Genomic DNA, 15,222 nt, shown 5'->3' with positions numbered 1-15,222 from the left:
TGTTTATTGCCAAAAAAAGTTCCAGTGGTGGGAATTTCAGATAAGAAAGGGGGACACATTCTCAAGTAGCTAAGTTATGAGAAACCCTTCAGAGATTTTTATCCACATTTAAAGTAATACTTAGATGCAGCACTATGTTGTATACTTCCTAAGGCTTTTAAAAGGGAACAGAACAATACAAAAGTAGAGTTAAATACCATTAGTTTTGTATACTATAGTATGCTCTCTCCAGTAGCTTCTGGGCTGATGCATATCAATTACCAGATCCTAATATCAGAAATAAATACAAGCCTCTTCCCCCAGTCTTTTCTACCCAACTAGATGCCAGCCAGCAGAGCATCTAAAAGGGAAACTTCATTCATTCTATGTAAATCTCCACCCAAATAATACTCAAATGTCAAAGTAGATTTCTATAGGAAAGAACAAGCTGATTTGATTTCAATCCGACTGAAGAGAAAGTACCCTTACTATCCATGTCAAAAACTCTTACGAGGAGCTGGGGCTGTAGTTCAGTGGTAGAGCACTTGCCTAGAACATGTGAGGCACTGGGTTCAATCCTCAGCACCACATAAAAATAAATAAGTATATTGTGTCCATCTACAACTAAAAAATATTTTTAAAAAACTATTATGATACATAAGTATTACATTAACCTTGGAAGTCGTTCCACTTCTTTCCCTTTTGTTTTCAGTGCTTTAAAGTTTCTCTCCCAATCATGTACAGTAAAAAGATGCTTATCCACCAGAGCTTCCATATCGACTTGCCCAATTACAATCCATTCCTATTTAAAGAATAAAAACATAATTTTAAAGAAATAGAACTAATAAGTTGATATTTAAAAGATTAAAATCCAACCATTAAGACAAATAAAATGAAGAAAATGTGGCCATTCAGATAAATGTCAATTCAAATAAGTAAGTGTAATGATCACTACATAGACTAAAGAATGAAGAGGGGGGAAAAAAGATTCAATATGAAAATGTAATAATCATACACTTTCTAAAGAAGTTAATAACCTTTCTTTAGATTCTCTTCTCAAATTAGATGTACATAAAATACAAAAATAAAATCACTTCTGTAAAGCCAAAACTCCCTAAAAGTTACAAATCTGAAAGTATCCAGACTTACCTAGTAGATTCTAGAAATTTAAAATGCAAAACCACTGCAGAGGGGCTGGGATTGTGGCTCAGTCATAGATTGCTTGCCTAGCGTGTATGGGGCACTAGGTTTAATTCTTAGAACGACATACAAATAAATAAAAAATAAAGGTCCATGACAACTAAAAAATATTTTTTAAAAACACTGCAGAGGCAGTTAAGGAACTGAACAAATTCAGTAAAATGTCTTCAGTATCAATACAAATGAGTCATGAAATTGGGGCTTCAAAGTGGAGTAAGTTGGTATGATTCACTTAAGCAGTCATGCTCCTCATAAAGAATGACAAATCAGGGACTCTGGTTTGCCATATTTTAATTTAATGCCACATAAGATAAATTATTAACCTGTAGTTTTAATGTTAATTCAATCAACTGAAAGATACACTAAAAGGATGAAAAATTATATGTTCTGTACCTTATGTTGATGTAAAACAGCTGATAATCTTCTAAACAAATCTTCTGCTTTGCTGTAAATAGTAAGAAAACCACTTGCATTTCTATCAATCATAATAGAAAAAATAGATTCATCTCCTGCATCACCCACTCCTTTAAACTGGTTTGGAATGCCAATGAATCTCTTCATTTCTCTGTAATATTTAGCCCGAATTTCTTCAAAAGGGGGCCTGAACTGTAACCGTCCCTGTCTGAAAATAAAATATAAATTTAATTACATATATTTATATTTTAAAATATAAAATATTAGAAAATTATAAATTGAAAATTAAAGTGAAGTTTTAAAATATCTTACTTGTAAATTAAGTCTATATTTATTTCAGGCAGATTCTCATTAAGTGCTTCTAGGCCCATCTGATACTGATGTTCCAGTGCTTTATATAGTTGATGGTTCCAGTGCTGCTTCCATGCATGCATATCACTTGCTTGGAATCCCTAATATGTTACATTCAAATATTTTTATTTGAAAATTATGTGACAGAATATATTTTTTATTTAATACTTTCATGTCACATAAATTACACTTAAAATTTTTTAAAAAAAACTTATTTTAAATATTTTAAAACATGCAACTCCTTAATTGGCACTTTTAGTGAATTTTCACAGCATCAAATATGAAAATATCTAATCTCATGCTTATAAAGGTCAGTAAAAATTAAAAATTAACCTAATATTAAACGGATTTCATATCTGTACTTTGTTTTATAATGCAGTACACAAACAAGGCTTACTTTATGAATACTTTAGTCCTCATGTTTTTCAAAATTTTTTCAAATTTGTTTCAATTTTTTCAAAATTCCCATCAAGTATAGCTCATCTTTTCTCTCCCTACTCCCTAAGTAACCTACTGGATATTTAAAAATATGAAAAATTTATTTTATTAGAGGGATAGCTTACATATTATTTTTGTTTCTACATAATCATAGTTGTATCAATTCAAATACTTTGGGGTTTCTCTATATTGGGTACTAAGAATTGAACCCAGAGGTCCTTAGCCACTAAACTTTTTTATTGAAAGACAGGGTTCTCACTGAATTGCTAAGGGCCTAGCTAAGTTGCTGAGGCAGGCTTCAAACTCATGATCCTCCTGCCTCAGGCCCCAAGCCGCTGGGATGACACATGGGTGCCATCACACACAGCCCGGGGTTTTTCTTAAAGTTCTAAAAACTGAAAACATCTAAGAGAGCTAATTCATATTCAAGTAAGATCCCACTATCAGCTCTTGTGTATCAGGCTCTGTGCTACTTGCTGTATATACATCATCTTATATCAAAATCTGAATAAAACTTGAGTTTTATCCTCCCTCCTAAAAAGAAAAAAATGTGACAAAGAGTTCTTTCAATCATTAGGCTTCCATCTAAACAGATGTCAAAACCACCTAAAAGATAAATGATAGATGTTTAAGCACCAAGCCAGAAAAACAACAAACTCTTGAATTAAGGGATTAGGCATTCCATAAGACAAATAGATATTGATTTTTATATTTTCAATAGAAATTCATTGTTAATTTATAGACTTTATATGTAATTCAGTCAAATAATTCTAAATTTGATAGGCATTTATAAGCAAGGATTTAACAGATACCCTTCTGAACTCTCATCAATTCATATATTCACATTCTGAAAAGATCATTTCAAAGTATTGACACAAAGTAAAACATAATCTACCTGTGCTTCTACACTTGCTAAGCCAGTTCTCAATTCTTGCAATCCATCTTTCCAACGTTGCTGCTGCCGAAGTAGATCAATATTCATAAGAACAACCACCTATTAAATATTAAAGCATAATGCTGAAGGTGTAGTTCAGAGGTATAGTACTTACCTAGCATGCACAAAGCCCTGGGTTCAATCCCAGAAACACAAAAATAAATAAATAATTTAATTCTTTTTTTTTAATTAGAGCATTATAATCTCAAAGTGTTGATGGAAAAACAGTAACTTTTCTATAGAGAAAACTGACAAGGCACTATCCTAACCAAGTGATCAAGTATGACTCAACCTATAAGAAATATTAACACCTGCCTTGTGTACCAAGAAGGGCTAAATATTTCCATAATATTCCTGTCAAAATTGCATGATAAAATATCATATAAACCTAAATTGAGAGAGACTCCACAAATAACTGACCAGTACTTATCAAAAGCATCAAGGTCATGAAACAAGGAAATACTGAGAAGGAGAAGAGTAAAGAGACTCAATAACTGAATGCAAACTAAGAAACAGAATTTTATTCCAGAAAAAAAAGTTAGTAGAAATACTTGTAAAATTCAAAAGTCTATTTCCTGGTTTTGATAACCATACTAATGTAAGTTGTTCACATCAGGGGAAGCTAAATGAAGTATAAATGTAAACTCTATACTATTCTTGCAACTTTAAGTCTCAAATTATTTCAAAAATAAGACTTTTAAAATTGTGTCCTAAACTAGGCGCAGTGGTGAACACCTGTAATCCCAGTAGCTCAGCGGGCTGAGGCAGGAGATCGTGAGTTCAAAGCCAGGTTCAGCAAAAGCAAAGTGCTAAACAACTCAATGAGACCCTGTCTCTAAATAAAATACAAAATAGGGCTGCGGATGTGGTTTAGTGCCCCTGAGTTCAAGTGCCACTTATACATCCCCAAAAAAAATTGTGTCCCAATTAATTTCATAATATATACATATATACCTTTTCACAAAATGTAGTGTGCCATTTTCTCAGTTTTCTATTTTCAGTAGCAAGTCTTTCAGCAGCATTTTGGAGCTTTTGAATGTAGCCTTCTAATTCTTTAGGATTATCCCAAGTAATTTGTGACTTTCCTCCACTTCCTGCTTTTGAATTCTATGGTACAATAAATTTCATTAGTATTTAGATAATTTCTTTTTTCCGAAAGATTTAATTCTATATCATAAGCTCAATTATCCCCAACATCGACCTGCAATAAAGAAAACATAGCTGAGTGTGGTGGTGCAAGCTTGCAAACTCAGTGGCTCAGGAGGCTGAGGTATGAGGATCACAAGTTCAAAGCCAGCCTCAGCAATGTAGTGAGGCCCTAAGCAATTTAATAGGACTTTGTCTCAAAATAAAACATAAAAAGGAGTGGGGATATTGCTCAGTTATTAAGTACCCTTGGATTCAATCCCCAATACCAAAATATTTAAGTATATAATAATTTCTATAAATTATATGGTTCAGGCAAGATTGAGTAGCTCTATTTCTTCCAGGGTCTCCCTCTTATAACTAAAAACCCTTATATATAACACAGCAAAGAAGCATAGAAAGATTAAATGGTAGAATGAAGAGAACAGGTAGTCCAAACATTTCAGGAATTAGGTAACAACATACCTCGGTTTCCTTAATGTCTTCTATATATTCTGGATAAGACTTTGGAGAAGACTAACTTTAAGTATTTTCTCTTGAGACAAAAGGTTAGGAAAATCGTGAGGAATGCACAACATACAGTAGCCAAACACCAAAGGAAAACTACCCCCTTTGCAGTTTCAGTGGGACCAAATGGATAACTGATTCTCTATCCCTCCTTATACAAGCAGGCCGTGTTCTAATTCCCATGCCAAGGTATTGTTGATGGGGCTAAAGAGGAAACTGGGCTTGCACATCCTGCTTGCAGGCAGTGAGTTAACACAAGTTGATGCCTCACTTTCACAGGATGGAGGGAAAAAGGAGGCACTGAACTTTCACTCCTCTCATCTGCAATTAAACAGTGCAAATCAGTATTCCTCTTTCATTAAAATGGTTCCTGCAGGGTCCAACAGGAAAAAAAAACAACACACACACACACACATATACCCACCCAGAACTATTTTCTAAAATGTGAGGATTAAATATTATCAAGTATCATAATACCATGTCTAAATGACCAAGATATAATTGAAATCATTCATGATATTAAAACTAGGAAAACCACAACTTGAATGAGAAAAGACAATCAAAAGATGCCAATACTGAAATGAATTTGATGCTGGAATAACCTGACATGAATTTTTAGGCACCCATAATAAAAATACTTCAATAAGCAATTAAAAACTCTCAGAACTAGTTAGAAAAAAAAAGAAAGAAAATTTTCAGAAAAAAATTGAAATGTATAGAACTAAAAAATACAATAACAAATTTTCTTTTAAAAATCTTTATAATTAGACCCAATAATAGAGTGGAGATGTTAGAAAATAGAATCAGTGAATTTGAGGACAAAGCAATAGGATTCATCCAATGGAACAAGAAAGAAAATAGGAAAAAAAAAAAAAAAGACAGGATTCTCAGGGAACTCTGAGATAAAATAACTAATACACAAATACTGACATCCTAAAAGGAGAAGAGAAACTGAAATAAGTATACAAAGAAACCATGACTGAAAACATCCAAAATTTTGCAAAAGACAAAAACCTGAATATGAGTGAATCCCTAAAAGATCAAACTTAAAAATTCCTAAGCCAGATCACAATAACAATAAAACTTCAGAAAACTAAAGGAAAAAAATCAGTGAAATCTTGAAAGCAGTCAGAGAAACAAAGTATTATTTGAGAGGAATATAAATCTGAATGATAATGAATTTTTCTGAAATCATAGAGATAAGCAAAAAGAAAAACAGCACTTTAAAAGTGCTAAAACAAAATAAACTGTGAAACATGAATTTTAAATATGATAAAAATATCCTTTAGGAAAGAAGAGAAACAAAAACATTCCCAGACAAAGAAAAACTAAGAAAATCTGTCATTAGCCTATCTACGCTTAAAGCATGGCTAAAGGAAGAATACACTGATAACCAAAGAAGCTTGGAACTTCATAAAGGAGAAAAGAACATTGGGATGAGAAAAAATAAATAAATATAGATAGACATATATTCAAAAATACACACACACACACACACAAACACACACACACACACACACACACACACAAACTATCCTTCCCGTAAGTTCCTTAAATCTTATAATGTTAACTAAAGCAAATACTTAAGACAAATATATATAAGAGAGTAAAGAGACCTACAGAAAAGTAAGGTTTCTATACTTTAAGTGATAAATGGGAGTGCAGAGTAAGTCCCTGAAATATAATAGCTGATGAATGAATGAAACTAAATAGTTATAATAAAGTCAATAGAATCTTCTGTGAATCAATTTAAAAAGCATTTATTGAGTAATTACTGCATACCACTTACTGTTCTATTGCTACAGAGTATGAAAATATATCAAGTCCCTGCCTTCTGAAATTCTACAATATAACAAGTGGCCAAAGCTTTATAAAGAACCTTAGTATTCTTTCCATTCTACTCATATCTTAGCTTTGTCCACTATTATGTCTCATTTAACATACACATAATATATATTTATTTCTCAGAAGGCAAGTTCAGAAAATAAGTTTTCAGAAATATCAACAAATGTTAATTTTGAATATATTTATTAGAGAAGAAAAAGTTACAACAAAATAAGCGAAATGTTATTTCACATAATAAATGAAACATTAAAATATTGTGTATTAAGTGAAAAGAGGTTAAAAATAATAAGAAATGATTCCCTATTCAAAAAATATACTTATAAAGGTATACATAGCAAAAGAAATTTAAAAGGATATATACAAACTGTTAAAAAATGACCATCTATTAGGCTTTTTTGTTGTTTACCTGTATTCTTAAACTTTCCATTAAACTCATGTTATTCAAAACAAATTTATTTTAAAAAAAGATTTAAAACATCTAAAATATGAATTATATAGTTGTCAGTAAATTTTTAGCCTGAGACTTATGTGCAGAAAAGAGTTAAGATCCATAAGTCTGACTTAAGATAATAAGTTTGACTCATTTGAAAGGACTCCTTAAAAGATTGGCCATTAGCTAGCAGGGTTTGGGAACTTAGATTTCTAAAAGAGTCCCACCACCTTAACTGATTAAATGATACCCAAACAACATGGTTTATGCAAAATAGTTGCTTGTCTTCTAGGAGTCTAGTAGTTTGGTATATACTAGGCAGAAAATGCCTATGTGACTGGCTCCCAATATAAACCTGAGTGAGTCGTTAATGACTTTCCCTAGTAAAAACATTTCACATATATTACAACTTGTTGCTGAGGAAATTTAACACTCCCTGTGTGACTCCACTGGGAAAGGATTTCAGTGACTCCACTGAAAACCAAGAAATAAGAATCACTTCACATGTAAAATCTAAATTATAAAACATAAAAAGTAGACCTACCTTAATTATCTGTTCAAATGCTAAGGCAGATTGTAACATCATTGGCCTTTGACTCTGAATCATTTGTTGATCAATAGAATTATAAAAATGTGCCACCTACAAAGTAAAACTTTAGTTAGCAATAATTGAAAATAAGTGACAAATTTTTTAGTTTTAATTTTTCTCCATTTTTAAGATGGAAATTATAGCTTTTCAACCATAAGATTAAACCAAAAAAAGTTTTTATATCAATATAGGATTTATTTATAAAGTAATATACACAATCAATGAACATAAGCTAAGTTCTTATAATGTGCCAACTCATGTCCTGAGGCTGATTAAACAAAAATAAAACCAGTTCCCAGGAATCAAACAGTTAACAGTCTCATAGAGTAAAGGACCAGTGAGGCATGTCAAATGCTAAAAATTCAAATTCTTAACTCCTATACCTCTCCAAACCTGCTCCCTCCTTTTTCAGTACGTATAATTATTTAGACATTTATAATTATTTATATATATATTTTTATACATGTATTGTTTTTATACATATATTGTTTTTATTCTCTTCCATTCCACATCAACAACATCCTATTACCTATACATTCAAAATATATCTTGAATCCAATCACCTCACACCACCTCTATCAATCCCCCTCTAATTTATTCACCCTCATCTCTTGGTAAAACAGTCTTCAAATTAGTTTCCTTGGCCAAATACGGCCTCTGATAGTTCACTCAAAGCATCCAGAATAATCTTTCTTAAACATGTATCACACTTCTTGCCTACTCAAAACTTAATGACATCCAATACAGTTGAAAATAAAATCCATAATTCCAAAACTCTTATTAAAAACCTTCCAATGATTTCCCAATAAAAAAATGATCAAATGCAAAACCCATGCCTTTACCCAGCATATAAGATTCCACATAAACTGACTCTAGTTCCACCACAAACTTCTCTCTCATTGTACTGCAACAAAAGTTGTCTTATTATTTATTATTCTGTCCTACCAACTAAGGTTTCCCTAAGGAATTTTGCCTCTATCATTCCCTCTGACTGGAACAGTATTCCTAAACACATTTGCTGGGTTCTTTTGCTCACTTTATGTCATGTCTCTTCTCAAATGTTACCTCTTCATTGAGGTTGGCCATGTGCACTCTATATAAAATAGCTGTGTTTGTTACTATCTCTTTACTAGGTTTTATTTTTTTTCAAAGTACTTATCATTCCCCAGAATTGTATTACTTAGCTATGTGTTTGCTATCTGTGTCTCCGACTAGAATGACGGCTCTAAGAACAGTGCCAATCTGATTGCAAACATTAAACGCTTATTGAGTTAAAAAAAGAGTCAACAAATTGAGATATCTACAAGGTACAGTGGTGGACAAAAGACATTGTCAACCCTGTTCAGAGAAAAAGAAAAGGTTCAAGGAATAAGATAAAGATGATAGCCTGCAATGAGTATGAGGAGTCTAAGGAGATATTGTCTTAATTTTTGTATTCCAACACCTCACAAAATTCTTGGCACAGAGTATGTGCTTAAAAAAAATAAATAATTTTAAAACATCCTCTTCTTCACACTGATATGCAATGAAAAATATACTTTATTTGGTGAAGAATACCCACTCTACTCATTTGGAACCACAAACATAGGCCCAGGCTAGGAAAATAGTTCAGTGGCAGAGCACACACAAGGTCCTGGGCTCAACACCTAGCACCAAAAAATAAAATAAAAATTTAAGCCCAGAAAAAGCACAATCAGAATACAAGAAGCAAGAGAATATATAATATTTCAACAATCTGACCATACTGCTCTCTCTCCAACATTCTACTTCATACTCCTCACTCTAGCTAAATATATCTGCTCATAAATAAAGGTATACAGAAATACATTTCCTGAGTTGTTCTTCCAAAGGTAAATATAAATACTATATGACCATTCACTCATTTGTTGAGCCATACTGTGACAGACCAAATACTTAAGAAACAAAAGTGGCAAGCCTCTTTGCTTTTGCTTAAGTAATCACTCCAACAAAATCATTACACATTCCCTTGCATAACTGAGATTATGTGAATGCTCTTCAAAATTCACAACAACCATCAATCCTCTGCAAAGACTTAACTCATACTACTTCTATGCCTCTCCAGGAAAAGAATTGAATATTTCCCCCTCTATGCATTCACAGAACTTTGAACATATATATATTTAAAATACATTGAATATTGTGTGTCTGCTTGTTCACATAACTGGGCTATAATTAAATAAATATGGGCTTTGGAGTCAGAAAGACTTGGTATAAAATTCTAGATTTATACCTTACTAACTACATGTAATTTTTATACATGTGATCTCTAATTATGTAAGTAATAAATCAGAGAATTAACTGAAATATAGTAGGTCTCCCTTTATATACAAGAGATATGTCCTAAGACCCCCAGTGAATATCTGAAACTGCAGATACTTCTGAACTCAAATAATTTAATGACTTTTCTATATTAACTAAGTACTTATCACATATCGTGGCCATAAATTCTGCAACTTGATGTGTGACAACAAAATTAGCACAAATTTCTTTTTCCTTCTTCAAAATTTCTGCATAAAAGATTAATCCTTTACTATATATCTTATCAACCTTAGCACATAATTTTTTTTTCTTTCCTTATTAGGTTGAGAACTTTCACTTAAAGTTAGCACTTTACAGATTCTCGTTGGTACATCCAAATTGCTAGCATCATTATCCTTTTGCTTTGGGCCCATTACTAACCAAAATAAAGGTTAGCTGAATGCAAGCATTGGAACACCATGAATGATCAGAACTGATAACAGAGATGAATTCTACAGGGTGGTAGCATTTACAGAATGGACACTGGATAAAGGGATGATTCAGTCTTGGACAAGAAGAAGTACGATGGCAGATTCCATCATCCTACACAGAATAATATAAAATTTAAAGCTTAAAAATTGCTTATTTCTGGAAATTTCTACTTAATATTTTAAATAAAACTATAGGAAATGGCTACAGATCTATCACAAAGCCTAATATTTAATGAGCATTCAAAGCTTAATTCATTCTCTCTCTCTAGACCAGTTAACCTCAGCTGCAGCTGATTTATATCCTAAAGGACATTTGCCAATGTCTGGACATAGCTTTTATTATCAGGACTAAGCAGATACATTGGAATATACTGAGTATAGGCCAGGGGTACTGCTAAACATTCCACAATGCAGAGAACATTTCCCAGGGAAAAAAACAATTGTTCCAAATCATTAAAAGTGCAGAGTGAGAAACCCTGTGTCAGTCTATGATAGTTATCTATTCATTTCTCATTACACAATAACTAGCAGAGCAGGTGCTCAGTGAATCTTTGTTGAATAAAAGAACAAATGAAAGGTCAAAACCCAAGATATTGCTCCTGCCTTCTAGATAATTTTTCTACACTCTAACAGCTACTAATCAAGTGAAAGAAAAGATGAAAAAAAAACCAATACAATGTAAGTACTATAATAATGATTTTCATATCAGAATATTAAACAATATAACACAGAATATTAAACAATCAACTAAAAGAACACACAATAGAGAAAGTAACTTAAGTTGGAAACTGAACAATGACACTGGGTTTTTCAATGAGAGAGGACAGATTTTAGTGCATGGAAACATGCTCAGAGAAAGGCCAAGTTTCATATTACCAAAGTATAGTACTACATTTAGATTTAAATGCCCCCCAAAGCTCCATGTCTTAAAGGTTTGGTCCCCAGAAAGGTACTACTGGGAAATGGTAAATTCTTTAAAAGGTGGGGACCAGTGGGAGGTGTTTAGGTAAACAAGAGTATGCCATTGAAGGGAACTATGTGATGCCCTTGCTATGTCCCCGCTATCTTTTTTGCTTTAAGGTCATGAGGTAAGTAGTTTTGCTCCACCTCATGTTCCCACCATGATATGCTGCCACACCACAGGCCCAAAAGCAAGGAACCAACCAATCATAGACTGGAACTTTCAAACTATGAGCCAAAACAAACCTTTTCTCTATATATATTAATTATCTCAGGTATTTGTTATAATGACAGAAGTTGACTAACACACATAGAATACACAATAGGGGAGAATATAGGCAGTGCCAAACTAATAAGTTAGTTGGGATGTGATTAAGAAAGGCCTCATCTGCCATGCTGAGGAGATAGACAATGAGGTGATAATATTGATCTTAAACATATAAATGACATGATGGTGCTAAAGAAATGGCTAGAAACAAAGAACAATCTATTAACCTGAGAATTCTCCAATAATCTGCCCCCAGAAGGCAATCAGAGGACTCTAATTGGAAGGTCCTTTAAAAATTTTGCAAATAACATAAAAAAAGAGGGAAAAATAACAATATTCTACTTTTCTAAATGTTTTTAGAATGAAAAGAAGAACAAATTAAATTAACAAATTCCTATATAGGTTATAAAGCAAATTGTGTAAAATAATCATTCAGCAAGCCATAATTTCACAAGTTAATAATGCTATTCAATTAACCTAAAAAAATCAAAAGTAGAAAATGAAGACTTTATTGCATTCTAGTTTAATACAATGAACTCAGAGAATAGCCATGCTTTCAAAAATATAATTTCATACTTGTTTAAGAATAATTGCTTGCTTGCAGAATTTCTGTGCAATGTTCGCAACTTGCTGTATTTTGGCAGGAATAACAAAGCCAAGGGCAGAAAGCTGACGAACTTCTCTTAGAAGAATCACCAAACGATCGGAATAATGCACTTTCAATGATCCATCGCTAGGATCCAATTCCATAATTCGACTATTAGCCTCAATACTATAAAAAAAAAGGAATAATCTTTTAAGTTTCATGTTCTCACTCTTGACTAATGAAATACACAATAGGTTTTACTTCTCTCTAAGTCTAGTAGTAAAGTTAAAAAAAAAAAACTTTAATTACAGCTTGTATGTTTGTTTTTCACACACTATCAATCCAGACTTTGGAAATAAAGTATAGAATCCAAAATATATCAACACTTTAATATTTTAAATGTTAAAGTTTAAAGTCAGAAAAATCCATCCCTTAACAGTCAACTAAGACTCAAAAATGACATATCTACAATTAAAGAAAGGTTTTTATTTATTCTCTAAGGATCAATGATAAAATAAATCTAAATAGTAAGAGTATAGACATTTAAATGTTTCATTCTTCTACCCGTTGTTTCACTAAGAATTATATTTTGTCTGTGGCAAATATTACTTGTGAGTACTCAAGTCATCATGGAATTGTGAAAATGATGAGTTAAATTAAACATAAGGTATTATGTTTTCATCATATTTCTTTTAGAAGTAGATTTATATAATGCACATTCTTTCACAAAGTCTTAAAAAAGTAACATACTTTGGAAAAGCAAAGAAGAAATCTATTCCTCCTAATTAACATCAGACGCAACAAAGTATAATACAAAGTAGATACTTATTTTTAAAATGATGAGTTAAACCAAATTTTGCTTTACACACAGAAAGCCTGTCAGAAAACTATAATAGTGATTCTTTCTGTCTGTATTCAGGACTGATCTTCAAAATTAGTTTGTACAAATCAGCATTTCAAAAATGTGTTCAACAACATGCAGATGATTCCATGGGACAATACAGATTTAACACCAAAATAAAGGCAGGAGAAGAGGAGTTTCATTACCAAATAAGAAATAGTTTGAAAAAAGTTAAACAAGCTTTTCTACAGCAGATTTCAGATTCTTGGTAGGTTACCATACAAAATGAATCACCACTAGAACTACAGTAATAAAACTATGCAAATATTCCCAAATTAATTGACTGAAGAAACACTTTGCAGGGGGAGGGGAGGATTAAAGAAATTCTCATGTTTTAGGCTCAAATTATGAAGGGAAAAAGTTAAATTACCACCAAGTTGTAACCATTATGCCCTAGAACCCTTTGGTTCCTACAATATTCCTGTAGAGTCAGAATTTTTAGAAAAGAAAAAAATTAATTTAATTTAAGAAGCACACTTTTGGCCTAATTATCCTCTGTATCAGTATAGATGAAATAAACAAAATTTTATATTGTGGATAAAGTTACTTTTATTTTTCATTTCATTTTTATTTTTAACTTTTTTGGACTACTAGGGATTGAACCCTCATGCATATTATACAAGTGCTCTATAACTGAGCTACATTCCCTGCACAGAGTTACTTTTAAAAAGATGTGATCCAGGGCTGGGGTTGTGGCTCAATGATAGAAAAGTTGCCTAGCATGTGTGTGGCACTGGGTTCAATTTTCAGCACCACATAAGAATAAATAAAATAAAGGTCCATCAACAACTGAAAAAATATTAAAAAAAAAAAAAAAAAAAGATGTGGTCAGGCATGGGGCAAGTTCCTGTGGTCCCTGTTAACCTAGGAAACTGAGACAAAAGAATTGCAAGTCCAAGGCAGCTTCATCAGTTTAGCAACAATCTGTCTCAAAACTTAAAAATAAAAATAAATTTTTTTTAAAAAGGGCTGGGGATGTAGCTCATTGGTTAAATATCCCTGTGTTCAATCCCCAATACCGCAAAAAAATATAATAATAAAAATGTTATTTACAGTTTAAAGACAATGTGTGTGTATGTACACAGTGTATGTGCAATATTAGTGCCAAAAGGGAAGAAAAGTATATATGAAACAATGGGGAAAAAAGGAGAGAGAAAGCTAATTCCCAAATAGGAATTTGCAATTCTAGAGAAAAGACATTAGAAACAAATGGAAAGCAGGTGGTCAAACTAAATTATATCATCAAAGTTTCCAATCTTCTAACAAAAGAAATTAAAAGAACATCAAAATTAAGAACAGGAAAAGGCTAATGGATTAACTCCATCTTGCTGTTTGAATCAATGATATATGGTTTTAGATTTTACAGTTTAGTATATTTATACTTACCACAGACCAGATCTGGAATCAGACAAACCTGACTGAATTTCCCTGGACCAATCATCAAATTGTTCTTGTTCATATAGTTTAAACTGGTCTAAGAGATCTTCAGCACTTCGATGGAAAGATCGAAATCCTGACAGGTCAGACAAAAGAGCCTCTGCAATCTTGATAGTATCATCTACCTTAAAAAGTCAAATTACAGAGATATATATCATTTATATCCTAACAAAATTAGCATAAAATAAGGAGCTCACTTCTCTGATCTGTGATTCAGAAATCAGTTTCCCTTTCATCTGTAAACACTAAAACAAAACATTTGTCAGAGAACATAAGAATATCAATCCTACCATACTTCTGAACGATACAACCTTATAACCAAAACACAAGAGGATAGCCCATTCAAGTCAGAATTTGAAGGGTAAAATAAAGGAAAGTCAAAATCTCCAGGATATCTAAAGAACTCAAAAAACTCAACACCAAAAAATAATAATAATAATCTAATCAATAAATGGGCTAAGGAACTGAATAGACACTTCACAGAAGA

At 32.2% G+C, this 15,222-nt stretch overlaps 1 protein-coding gene across 4 annotated transcripts in view; it reads right to left on the bottom strand.

Moving 5' to 3' along the window:
- Dync2h1 (dynein cytoplasmic 2 heavy chain 1) overlaps positions 1-15,222 on the bottom strand; it is a 329,197-nt gene that overhangs the window by 297,562 nt on the left and 16,413 nt on the right. For all 4 annotated transcript variants that reach the window (XM_005329090.4, XM_078046934.1, XM_005329089.4 and 1 more), the window contains exons 11-18: positions 14,685-14,860; positions 12,388-12,583; positions 7,789-7,884; positions 4,271-4,423; positions 3,278-3,376; positions 1,906-2,045; positions 1,573-1,801; positions 654-781 (exon numbers count right to left, since the gene is read on the bottom strand). In XM_005329090.4, the coding sequence (XP_005329147.1) occupies positions 654-781; positions 1,573-1,801; positions 1,906-2,045; positions 3,278-3,376; positions 4,271-4,423; positions 7,789-7,884; positions 12,388-12,583; positions 14,685-14,860 (1,217 nt within the window). The remainder of the gene's footprint in view (positions 1-653; positions 782-1,572; positions 1,802-1,905; positions 2,046-3,277; positions 3,377-4,270; positions 4,424-7,788; positions 7,885-12,387; positions 12,584-14,684; positions 14,861-15,222) is intronic.

The sequence above is a fragment of the Ictidomys tridecemlineatus genome, chromosome 4, assembly GCF_052094955.1.
Source record: "Ictidomys tridecemlineatus isolate mIctTri1 chromosome 4, mIctTri1.hap1, whole genome shotgun sequence".
Lineage (NCBI taxonomy): Eukaryota > Metazoa > Chordata > Mammalia > Rodentia > Sciuridae > Ictidomys > Ictidomys tridecemlineatus.
Note: the sequence above shows the minus strand (reverse complement) of the source record. Positions and strands in the feature narration are given on the sequence as shown.